This window comes from Zootoca vivipara, chromosome 14 (genome assembly GCF_963506605.1).
Source record: "Zootoca vivipara chromosome 14, rZooViv1.1, whole genome shotgun sequence".
Classification (NCBI taxonomy): domain Eukaryota; kingdom Metazoa; phylum Chordata; class Lepidosauria; order Squamata; family Lacertidae; genus Zootoca; species Zootoca vivipara.
The window spans coordinates 20,430,593-20,443,717 of NC_083289.1; the positions used below are offsets into that span (position 1 = coordinate 20,430,593).

Genomic DNA, 13,125 nt, shown 5'->3' on the forward strand with positions numbered 1-13,125 from the left:
GCCTGCGAGACAAAGTTTTGAGGTGACACCATCCTGAAGTAACCACGTTGAAAGGCAGAAAAAAAAACCAGACCGTTGTTAGTAGCCCTTATTTTCACTGAGAGTAACCCCCTTTGTGCCAACAGTGGGACCCACAAGAGGGTATGGGGCCAGTCATTTCCTGATCCCTGAAGTTGCGGAAGGAAGTTGTGGAAGATTCATCCTTCCAAAACTTAAATCTTGTGGAGATGTAGGAATCCAGGCTAGCGCCAGCCAATGACATATTGCTTTCCATTTCCATTTCCTCACTCCAAACACTCAGGGCCGTAGAGGAAGGGGTTCGATATTTGTCTGGGCCTCTGGGAATGGCGGAAGAGAAGGGGACCACTGCTCTTGCGATGGATACACCAACAGCATCTACACCATCTCCGTCAGCAGCACCACGGAGAACGGGAACAAGCCATGGTACCTAGAGGAGTGCGCCTCCACCATTGCTACCACCTACAGCAGTGGGGCTTTCTATGAGCGGCAAATTGTAAGTAGACGGTGCAGCCAGTTTAATTTGACTGCCTAGGCTGTGGGAAACCTGACCCTCCAAACCAAAACTTGGGATGTGAGTTCTCCAACTCAAGCGTCCCTGAGACTGACTACAGATGTACGTTGAAAGTCGAACGGAATCTGTTCTGGAAGTTGTTTGACTTCCAAAACGTTCGGGAACCAAGGCGCGGCTTCTGATTGGCTTCAGGAAGCTCCTGCAGCCAATTGGAAGCCAATCAGAGGTTGTGTCAGACGTTCGGGTTCCAAAGAACGTTCGCAAACTGGAACACACACTTCCGGTTTTCGATCGTTTGGGAGCCAAAACATTTGGCAACTAAGCCGTTCAAATTCCAAGGTATGACTGTACTGGAATCAGAACAAGGAATTAGGAAGGAACAAATGCTTCATATGTTTGAAGGCATGAAGCTCGCAGGGTGACCTTTGGTCAGTCACTCACTCTCACCCTGTTGTGAGGATAAAATGGGGAAGAGAACTATGTATGTCCCCTTGAGCTCCTTAGAGAAAAGGTGGGATATAAATGTGATCCATCAATCAGGAGATGCTCGGTGTCTACCTTGTAAAATCTTGCTCTGACTTACTCTTGAGGGCTACAGACTGCCTTGGCCTTGGCTAGCTGTACAGAAGCTGGGCACAGTGGAGGTTGGTCCATTATGACAAATGGGTCACTGCCCCAATAAGTTTTAGTCTGCCTTTAGCCAGCACCCCCCAAGTGCCCACCTTCCTTTTTTCACCCAGTCCAGAGCATGTCAGCTTCGTATAAGGGTTGCCCTTGTAGAACTCAAGCAGGGAGAAGGATGCAGACAACCCTGGAATGAGCCGACCCTACTTGACATTAGCTCTGGCGCCACCTACTGTTGACCTCCCCACCTTCTGCCCTTCCAGTCCCAGTGGGCACCAGACACCACTGCCTGAATGTGAACCACTCTGCCACTTCCACTCCCTACTAATAGCTGCACTGACTTTCTCATTAGGTTACCACCGATCTGCGGAAACGTTGTACAGATGGACATACTGGCACCTCTGTGTCTGCCCCCATGGTGGCAGGGATCATTGCTCTGGCTCTGGAGGCCAAGTAAGAGCTCTGTTTCTTTCTCTCGCAGTTTGTAGATTTGTTGTTAAAAGCAAGAGTCTGCTCTGGGGAGCAGGACACAGGGGAGATGGAGCGTTTGAGGAAGGCAGCATAACAAACCATTGGTTTTCAAGTGTGCTGCTTACCATGAATTGCATATAATTGCTTTCTGAAGTTATGTAGAAGAGCATAAGAAGGAGCTGCAGATTGAGACTCTCGTAAGCCTGCCCTCCAGATGTTTCAAACTACAGCTCCCATCTGGGCAGTCTAGAGCCAATGACAGATGTAGCCCAAAACATCTGGAGGGCACCAGGGGGAGGTTCCTGTGCTGCCTTAAGCAGAAATGAATGGTCTCTGATGCCCTGGGCCAGCTGCAGCATGCCAAGCTGTCACTGATTAAGTTTGTCTGCAGTCTGGGTAGCTAAGTTGGTTAGAGCAGTGTTTCCCAACCAGTGAGCCTCCAGATGTTTTGGGACTACAACTCCCATCATTCCTGACCACTGGTCTTGCTAGCTAGGGATGATGGGAGTTGTAGTCCCAAAACATCTGGAGGCACACTGGTTGGGAAACACTGGGTTAGAGCATGGTGCTGATAATGGTTCAATTCTCATAAGGGACAGCTGGATATTCATTCCTGTGGGGGTTGGACAAGATGATCCTCAAGGTCCCTTCCAACTTCACAATTCTATGATTTCGTTGGTTTATTTTATTTCACAAAATTCATATACTGCTTGATTGTAAGGAGCAAAAAAGATCCTCAAAGCAAAAAAGAACAAGGCGATGAATTCATCAGTAAAAAACAACTATTTAAAACATCTTTTAAAAAAATGATTGAAATCAACAATAAGCTAAAAAACAAGATTACGATGCATGTCAACATTCTACATGTCTGGATGGACTTGCTTAAACCATGAACCTTCTCACTGAGAAGCACAACTTCCCTGGACAGGCTTCCGAAGAACCCCTGAAAAGCACCACCCCATCTTCCACTAAGGGGGCAGGCATCAGATTCCATAACTTTGCTGCATCTTCACTCCCACAAGATGTAGTGATAATGGCCACCAACCTGGATGGCTTTCAAAGTGCGTTAGAAAAAAAACTCTTGGAAGATAAGGCTCCTAGTCGTGATAGTGATATGCTCCCTACAGCATCAGTGGCGCTGGGTGTGCCTCTGAGTACCAGTTGCTGGGAGTCACTGGTGGGGAGAATATTGTCGCATTCAGGTCCTGCTTGTGTTCTTCTGGTTGGCCACGGTGAGAACAGGATGCTCCACTCGATGGGCCTTCGGTCTGATCTGGCAGGGCTTTTCTTACACCCTTGAAACCTCTCTTCTCTCTTATTCCTTTTGCATAGCAATAGACTTTTTCCAGCTTTGTTTTATTTTTAGAATTAGGAGGGGTGGGGGAAACAAACCCCCGAGCTCAGACTGCTGACTACTTTTAATACTCCCATGCTGTGACTTTGGCTCTCGTCGCTAATATATTGTCGGCTGCTGTGAGCTCACAGCGGTCGAGACGGTTAATTTGTTACATTATTGTGACTGGGGATGTAGAAGTGTCTTGCCAGCACAAAGAGAGCTGGCAGCGGTGGCCTCGCTCCCCACCCCCTGCGTTTTGGGGTGGGTTGGCTCAATTCTTAAACACTTGTGTGAACGCAGTTTGAAAGGAGTGCAGTGTTCGTGACCAGTACATTGGAGAAGGTTAAGCCTGTAAATTTTGGAATTGTTTAGCTCTTGACATAAAATGCACCACTAAGTACCCGGGATCAGGCACGTTAAGCGAAGCTGAGTGCTGAGACGTTTCCTTTTTTATTGCCGGGGAGCAAATGAATTAACATTTTTCTGTTGCTAAATGCATTGCTATAATTACAAATTTGTCTCTCCAGGTCAGGGAATGGGGAAAACATTTCACCCAGAGAATTGCATAGGCAGTAGTGGAGTGACCCAGGGTCACAGGAATCCAAAGACCTATTACTATTTCTGCAGCAGGGTCCGCGTCTCCAGCATCCTAGAGTTGCTGAAGCATCATGAAAAGGGGAGCTTGTTCAGTGACTGGATGCTCCAAAGCTAAGAACTTGTTGTTGTTGTTTAGTCGTTTAGTCGTGTCTGACTCTTCGTGACCCCATGGACCATAGCACGCCAGGCACTCCTGTCTTCCACTGCCTCCCGCAGTTTGGTCAAACTCATGTTCGTAGCTTCGGGAACACTGTCCAACCATCTCGTCCTCTGTCGTCCCCTTCTCCTAGTGCCCTCAATCTTTCCCAACATCAGGGTCTTTTCCAAGGATTCTTCTCTTCTCATGAGGTGGCCAAAGTATTGGAGCCTCAGCTTCACGACCTGTCCTTCCAGTGAGCACTCAGGGCTGATTTCCTTAAGAATGGATAGATTTGATCTTCTTGCAGTCCATGGGACTCCCAAGAGTCTCCTCCAGCACCATAATTCAAAAGCATCAATTCTTCGGCGATCAGCCTTCTTTATGGTCCAGCTCTCACTTCCACTTTTATATGCTCTCACTTCCACTTTTATATGCCTGTTGTCTTTGTCCATGGAGTTTTCTTGGCAGGAATACTGGAGTGGCTTGCCAGTTCCTTCTCCAGGTGGATCACGTTTAGTCAAAACTCTCCACTATGACCTGTCCATCTTGGGTGGCCCTGCATGGCATAGCCCATAGCTTCTCTGAGTTACAGGGCATTGATCCATGAAGGGGGCTAAGAACTTAGGAACACTGAAAACACAAGGGGCTTCAATTTCAAGAGAATGTTGTGCAAGTTCTGTTGAATACTTCATGGAAAACACAACTTAAGTCACTCTGAAAAAAGTTATCGGAGCACTCTGCATCATTCCTGTGTGTGTGCACTGATAATAGTAGCTCTGGTCAAAAGGCAACACAAGACCTGCACTGATCGTTGCAATGCATCTCCAATGATTATTGTATAGTTATCAGATTATTGTATAATCTTAGAAGGGGTGATAGGGCTCATAGGGATAGTTCCAGAGGCTGCATGAGAGCACAGGGTGGGGTCAGAGGCAAAAGTGATTGCAGCGTTGGATGTGACTCTGACCTTTGAACGGAAGCTACATTCAAGCTTTGCAAAAGCCAGAGGTTTCTATGCATGCATGCATACCCCTCTCTCTCTCCATCTAGGCAAGCAAGAGGCATTGTCACAGCTGAAGGATGCATTTCAGATTTCCGACCAAGCAAAAGCACTTGAGGAAGGCCTAGAGCAGAGCTTTCCAAACTGTGTGTCACGACACATTTGTGTGTTGGCTGCCGTGTGCCGTGCGAACGTTCCCCACGCTCCTCCTGGGGCTGGAAAGGTGTTAGTTTAACCTCTGATAGTAAAACTGAACTACTGTGTCGTGAAATGATGCAAAACTGAATTGCTGTGATGCGAAATTGTGGATGTCTAAGAAGTGTGCCATCGACGTGAAAGGTTTGGAAAGCTCTGGCATAGACGGCCAGGGAAGATAGAGAGGCTGCGGCTTAGAGAGTGTGTCCAGAGGAACACCTGCTCGACAGAAGCATTACAGGACCATGTGACAGCTTGTAACTGGAATTCTTCTAAATATTTTGGCTTATGCACACATAAACACATTTTCAGAGGCAAATATTTAGGGTAGCCAAACTACTTAGAGGTACATACCAAAATCTTCATACACACTCCACTTATCTAGCTGGTATAAACAAGCACTTCCATTTTGAACCCATGACAGTGGGGGGGGGGGGAGATCGCTTGAGTTACTTATTGGAAACCTATTCTATTACTTTGATACAGTGGTACCTCTACTTACGAATTTAATGCGTCCCGAACGCACATTTGTAAGTCAAAAAAAATTGTAAGTCGAATCCCATAGGAATGCATTGGGAGAAAAAAATTGTAAGTAGAAGCAACCCTATCTAAAAATTCGTAAGTAGAAAAAATCCTATCTAAACCACATCCAAGATGGCGGACGGAGCTCCATTCGTAAGTAGAAACATTCGTAAGTAGAGTTATTTGTAAGTAGAGGTACCACTATTCCTCTATACCAGGGGTTGCTGTCCTTTTGGGGGTCACTGGACACATTTGGAATTTGGATCAAAGTATAGTGCGTGCCAGTCACAAAATGGCTGCCGTGGGGGGCGTGGCACAACACAAAATGGCTGCCACATCCAGAACAGCAGAAAAGAGGCTGGACCACAAAATGGGTTTGGCCATGCCCCTTTGGTAGGGAAAAGATACCTACACTGCTGCTGATGCGCTCAGAGGGAAGCTCTTTGTATACCCCATCTCTGTTCAGAACAGATGGGAGAGTGGGTGTCCAATATTTAAGGGGGTAAGTTCAGTGTAGGAGAGACTGAGCCTGTGCAAAAAGGAACTGAGTGGGAGGAGCAAAGAGTCTTTTGTGAAGTCTGCATTTTTGAGAGGATGTTTACTGAGACCTTTTCATGGGCACCATAGGAGATACTGTCAATGCTTGCTATATACTGGCTGATGTTAGAGGGTTTTCTGCTGTTGCCTTAGTCTTTGCCTAGCCATTTCAGAACCCTGCCAACAGAACAAGAGAGACTTGTCTTACCCTTGGCTTGTTCTTCCTTCCTTGACTTTTAGCCCTTTACTGACCTGGCGAGACGTTCAGCACCTTCTTGTTAAAACATCTCGACCAGGACACCTCTTGGCCCCCGACTGGAAAACAAATGGAGCTGGACGTCGAGGTGAATTAACATGCATGCTTGGGGGCTGGGTTTGCTTTCTGCATTGCTGCATGGAGGTGTGACAGTCAACAAATGGGGACAACACTGCAATACCTGCAGTCTTGGGATCATCTTCAAGGGACAGCCCAATGTAGAGCACATTGCAGTAGTCTAAATGTGAAGAAAGCATTCATCCTGCACCTGCCTGTCCTGGCCATTTGAAGCTGGCTTTAAAAATGCCAAAAGTTCTCTCTCTGCTGTTGAAGCTCCATATTTCCAAAGGTTAACAAGATCACCTACAAAGATCGCCTTGTGGGTCCCAAGTCTGTGTGCAACACATTCTCAGTTAGGTTACTTTATCTGAAGGCTCAAGCCATAGCAGTTGCAGTCTGTGTACACTCCTACTTTTTAGCGGAAAACCTCGCCACTAGGTGAGAAACCTGTATGATTCTTCTGTTTCTTATTCTTAGCAATGCATCTCCCCACATGGCGCTTGTGGGATTAAGTTATAAATCCAAATCAATATCCACGGAGATTTCTGAGCTGGAGATCTCATGTATCCATTTCAAATAGCTCCTTCTATTACTTGCCCCACAGACCTGCCGAGAAAAATGATTATTGGTTGCTCGGAGGTCTGATAATCCCCTTAGAAGCCTTTTTTATCAATGGGTATTTGCGAGCTCCTGTCTGTTTCAGGAGACAAAAATCCAAGCAGCGGTGACAGATGTAAAAGCAAATAGCATTTTGAGAAGGCTCAACTTCTGCTGGATTGGAATAGTGATTCGATGTGGGAAATCCTGCCTTTTTGTGTTTTGTTTCATTTTGTTTTGTTGGATGTGACAAAAAACTATTGCCAAGGTGCAAAACAAGCCTGTGTCAAAATTAAGTTCCACCTCTGGGGTTTCCTTTCAGTGACTTTAAAGTAATCCTTATAGTAAGACTGTTGGTTACTTCTGAAACGAAATAATCTGTAGGTTCTACGTTATTTTTCCTTCCAGAAACATTTTTTATTAGGGATGGTTATGTATGCAAAAGGAAGTACCTTTCAATTTGTGTGTGTGTGTGTGTGTGTGTGTGTTTGTGGGGGGGGGATCAGATAACAACACTAGTTTTCCTTTGCAGTTTTATAGTCAAACTGAAAATGCTCAGGTGTTATCACAGATACTGGTTAACTTCTTTAATATAAAATACATTACCAAAGTCTGATTTGGACACATGTTGCAGATGTGATCTCCATTCCAGTCCTCATAGGTTAATAGGTGGGCTGAGACATATATCAAGTGTTGTGTGTCAGTTCAGTGGCCCAAATCATTTTATTTGTCCGGCCTGTAGGCAGAAGAGCTTGTATAAACATTTAAGATGGGCAAAGCAATGCACACTTCATAGGAAGTTAACACACCCTGCCTTGATTTGACATTAATTTCAACCACATTAAAAAACATTGAAGAATCAATTACCAATCCCCCGCTTCAAATGGTTTCCAGTGGTCTCTACGCATTACAGCACAGCTGAAACCTCAAAGTAATTATTGAGAAATGTGTAAGTTTTGAAGCCAGGAATGTAACCGCTAGAAAGCCTTTACAAACTTTTTCAAAATTAGCAAATGTGAAAACTGCACTTCCAGTCTTGCATTTGTGAAATTCCTTGCTCTGAACCTTGACTTTAGTTCTGATTCCAATGGTGTTTTGAGCATACGAAGCTGTTATGTTTTTAAATGTGTTGTAAGTCACTTGGGGACCTTGGGGTAACAAATGTCTAACAAGTCTAAATAATAATAGTAATAATAGTAGGGCAATATGGGATATTAGAGACAGGTCTATGAGGCTGGCTTTATCTTTTGCATTTTGCCTCTGGATGCTGAGCATGAAGTTAGATACCTGGTTCTGTTCCCCATTTTTATTTTAAATGCTGTATTTATTTCTGTCAACAATTTATATACCAATACTGTGGCTTCTATTTTTTTAATAATAATTTTTATTAATTTTAATCCAAATCATTTATACAACATTATTTAAAAGTAAAGCAGGGGAGGGATCAGAATATCTAAGCTGATGGCACAAGAGGCGCAAAATACACAACGTTTTGTAGGTTTTGAATGGAGGAAAATTAAAGCTGTTCTTTTGTGAAAGTGTTGCACAAACACATGAACAAAGCCCACAAGGTGCTGGGACAGGGGAACAGTTTTGAGAGGCTTTGAAAAATAAGGGTTTGTTTAATAAACCAGTGAATCTCTGAGACACCTGTCTTTTCAGTTAGCCATTTGTATGGATTCGGCCTGGTGGATGCAGAAGCGCTTGTTGTCGAGGCAAAGAAGTGGCGAACAGTCCCCACTCAGCACATTTGTGTCGGGACCTCAAATAAGAAGCCTTGGTGAGTGTTTAAATGAAGTGGCTTGTTAGGTGGGGTGGAATCGCTATGCAGGCTTCCTGGTAAGTAGCGCACTGTTGCATACCTGTGGAAAGAGAAGAGGGGAAGCGAGGCAGTCAGCGCAGTGCAAACAAACCAGTGGAACCAATTTAGCATGCTCACTAGTGCATGCCCACTAGTTCGTCACCATGGGGTCACGAAGAGTCGGACACAACTAAACGACTAAACAACAACAACTAGTGCATTTGCACAGTTTGACCCTGCTCTTTTGAAGCCATCTGAGTTGGTGGCTGTGACTGCTTTCTGTGGGATTTTGTTCCATAGTTCAATTATGTGCTGCATGAAATAATTTTTTTATGTGTCCCGAATCTTCCAACATTATGCTTTATTGCATGTCTGAGTTCCAGCGCTATGAGAGAGGGGAGGAAAAACAACAACTTTTTTATCTATCCACTTTCTGCACACCATGCATAATATTATCAACTTCTATCATGCCACCTCTTACTCGCCTTCTCTGTAAATTAAAAAGTTTGAAATACTGCAGCCTTTCCCCCTAGGGAGCATGCCACACTGCAACATTTTGTTGCAGGGCCCACTTGTCCGTAATAAATCACTCACACACACAAAAAACAGGGAACGTTTTAGAATGGAAGTCCAATGAGTCTGAGAAACACTGGCAAGAGATGAAAAGCTATATCACCCCCGCTGTGGTTTAACAGGCTTCCTTGTGTGCTTTGGCTCATTTGCAGTGTTTATAATCACCCAGTCACAGAGTTGTCTGGAGTTGGTTAGTACAGTTTAATGTGTTTACTCCTTGTGAGGCTACAATGACAGATCCATTCCTAGATCTCCTCCAGTATTTCTTCCCTTCACGCATTATGTTTTTATTTTTTAAATTTCACCTTCCCCCCCCCCCTTTTAAAAGTTTGTTTGCTGCTGGTATAACTTGGTGTGGCTTCCATGTTGACAACTGTTTCTAATTACTGAACTGCATAACCTTTTTCTGAACCTTGAGGATGACTGGAAGTTGGTTCAGTTCTGCCTCGATCCCTCCCTTTCCCCTTCCACCCATTTTGGGATGGGGATAGGTTACAGGGCGAGTGTTGCTTAAGTGTACGTTCACAAGGCTTTGGCAAGACTGCAGAGCCAGTGTGATGTCATGGTTATGTCACAGCCCGTCCCAGATAAGGAAGACATGTGTCTGATAGTTAACACTTTATTGGCAAAGGAAACACTTACAGCAGCTTCCATGGTGCTCCGGATACACATGCACACATGCTTCCAACCTCTAGGCAGCTGGCCACAGGTCTGGGCCCCATGGAGCAGTTGCAGCAACAGTGGGACCCCTCCCCTCCTCTGGGTTATATACCCTCCTCTGACAGCTTGCCTGCCCACAACCTGAGGCTTTTCCTGCACAGAAGTAGTCACTGCTTTAATAATAATAATAATAATAATAATAATAATAATAATAATAATAATAATGTACTGTATATGATGCCCATCTTTCTGAGTTGCCTCAGCCATTCAACAAAAAAATAGTAAAAACACAACACAACATCAAACACTAAAAACTTTCCTGAGCAGGGCTGCCTTCAGGTGTCTTCTAAAAATCACAGAGCTGTTTATCTGTTTGACATCTTCTGGGAGGGAGGGAGCAACTACCAAAAAGGCCCCCTGCCTGGTTCCTTTTCAAGCCCCTTCTGGTTCTAGGAGACATTGGGATGGAGGAAGTGAGGAATCTACTGACCTGTCGCTCGTTCCTTTTTCCTCTGCCTCAGACTACCTTGACTCTCCCTCTCCCCAGGCTTCTGCCTTGTGGGTGGCATCACACCCCATAAATCACTGGTTCCCTCTCCTGGGTCACTCCCCTGGTCCCCTGCCTCAGCCACGCTCTCTTCGGAGCCCTCCCCCCCCCAAACTTTGACAGGTTAGTATTTCAGATGAAGAGTGGGGAGACGTGGCTTCGAATCCCACACCAGTTAAGAAGCATACTAGGTGACTTTGGTCCAGTTACTGTCTCAGTCTAGCCTACCTCACAAGGGAAGACCCTATACAGTGGTGCCTCACTTAACGAATGCCCTGCTTAACAAAATTTCCGCTTAACGAAAGGATTTTTCGAGTGGAGGTTACCTCGCTAGACGAATGCGTTTTACGAAAAATTCGTCTAGCGAATCGCGGTTTCCCATAGGAATGCATTGAAATTCAATTAATGCGTTCCTATGGGCAAAAAAAATTCAAAAAAAATTCAACGCAATCCTATGGGATTCGCTAGACGAATTTTTCGCTATAAGAAAAGACCCGTGGAAGGAATTAATTTCGTCTAGCGAGGAACCACTGTATGCTGTTGTGAAGAGAAATTAAAATGCAGTTAATTCATTTTCCAATAGGTGGAGGACCAATACCCATTTAATAATAATGATACTTTGTTAATAAAACACCTAAAATTGTTTGGCACTGTATAAAAACTAAAACTAGCACTGGCTCAGTCTACCGGTTACGGTCTAAAGCAAAAGTAGGGAACCTTTGGTTCTTTACATGTTGTTGGACTACACTTCCCATCATCCCAAGGTAGGATGGCCAATGGTAAAAAATAATGATGATGATGGGATTTGTAGTCCAACAGCGTCTAGTGGTGGAAGGACACAGTTTTCCCACCCTGATCTAAAGAAATACTTATTGTTTATTAATATCATGCTGTTCTGCTCAGAGCATCCAAACCAACGTTTAAAGCATAAATAGATACATTAAACAACGAAATAAATGACAGAAAATTGTATGTTGATAAATACAACTTTAAAAGTGGCCATCTCAGTCTAATAACAGCAAACAAAATACAGTCATAACTCGGGTTGCGATCGCTGCAGGCTGCGCTTTTTCGGGTTACGGATGCGCCTAACCCGGAAGTACTGGAACGGGTTAATTCTGGGTTTTGGCGCATGCACAGAAGCACTAAATTGCGCTTTGAGCATGCGCGGAAGCACCAAATCGTGTCACACGCTTGTGCAGATGCGCCGCTGTAGGTTATGAACGCTGCGGGTTGCGAACGTGCCTCCCACATGGATCATGTTCTCAACCCGAGGTTCCACTGTATAGTATAAATTAAAACAGCATTTTACACGTTAGTGTTTGTAAACCTTATAACTGTGAATACATTAGCATTGCATTCATTTTTGTAAGGCTTACAGTATGTGTACATATAACACACATTATCTCAGTGATCATTACAACAACCCTGTAAAGTAGGTCAGGGCTATTGTCTTTGTATCACAGAAGGAGGGGAAAGGGAAAACTGGGCTTGAGATAGTGGTTTGCTTGTGTGTGTGTGTAGATGTGCAGCAGGGTGTATATATGTATATGGCTTTGGCCCTGCCCACATTTGAAGTTCGCCCCACCCACCCTTAGTATGTGCCTCCTGGAAGGTTAACCGCATGGGAATGCAACCCTTGGCTTGAAAGTGGTCCCCCACCCCTGCAGTAACGCATCTCCAGCTTGCCTGGTGTTGACTAAAGGCACCTGGAAACTGGTGTTTAACATTTGCTGGAATCTTACAGTCTGCAGCTGGTCAGTGAGGATAACCTAATTTCCTATCCTCCTCCTCTCCACTTCTCCTACCCTGTGGTATTTTCCCCTGTGAAGTGAAGTGGTTGAGGACTTGGGTCTGAGGCTTAATTCAAGCTGATACTTTCCAGTGGAACTTGTAGAAACAGGGTGGAGTTTATAGCCCAAGCAAGTAGCTGCTCAATAAGAGGCTGTCTGATTGCTATGATGATGATAATGATGATGTTGATGATTCATTCCATCTCTGTACCGCTTTTTGTTTTAAAGTAAAAAATCCCAAAGCGGTTTACAACACATTAAAACTTCAAAGAAAACAATCCAGAATAAAACAAATTCAAGCTTCAAAATATTTCAGATCCTTCTCTAAGCGATGTTTTGCTTTCCTCACTCCTGGACCAGACCCCATTCACCCAGGTGTCTGATGAGCAGTCACCTTGGATGGATAAGCTTCTAGAAGCGTGTTGAGTCAGGCCACCAGGGCGACTCCAGGCAGGTGTGGGGATGCCTTCATTGCATCCTCACCCATAAGAATGAATGTTTCCTTTCACAAAGACTGGGGCAGGAGGAAACGGGCTTTGGGTTAGGATCTGGGAGGACTCCATGCCAGTTGTAGGTCAGGCCAAAGGCAAAACTGTGTGAAGCCATAGATGTGACTCTTTGTACAGGAGGCTGCATTGCAGCCACAGACAAATAAGAGGTTTCTGTGTACAGACCAGTGTGGTGTAGTGGTTAAGAGCGATAGACTCGTAATCTGGGGAACTGGGTTCGCGTCTCCGCTCATCCACATGCAGCTGGTGGGTGACCTTGGGCTAGTCACACTTCTCTGAAGTCTCTCAGCCCCACTCACCTCACAGAGTGTTTGTTGTGGGGGAGGAAGGGAAAGGAGATTGTTAGCCGCTTTGAGACTCCTTCGGGTAGTGATAA

The 13,125-nt window shown here is 44.9% G+C and overlaps 1 protein-coding gene across 1 annotated transcript in view; it reads left to right on the top strand.

Moving 5' to 3' along the window:
* The window catches only part of PCSK6 (proprotein convertase subtilisin/kexin type 6), a 95,222-nt gene that overhangs the window by 48,443 nt on the left and 33,654 nt on the right, over positions 1-13,125 (top strand). The window contains exons 8-11 of the mRNA XM_035130465.2: positions 302-514; positions 1,509-1,609; positions 6,194-6,297; positions 8,529-8,646. Coding sequence (XP_034986356.2) covers positions 302-514; positions 1,509-1,609; positions 6,194-6,297; positions 8,529-8,646 — 536 coding nt within the window. The remainder of the gene's footprint in view (positions 1-301; positions 515-1,508; positions 1,610-6,193; positions 6,298-8,528; positions 8,647-13,125) is intronic.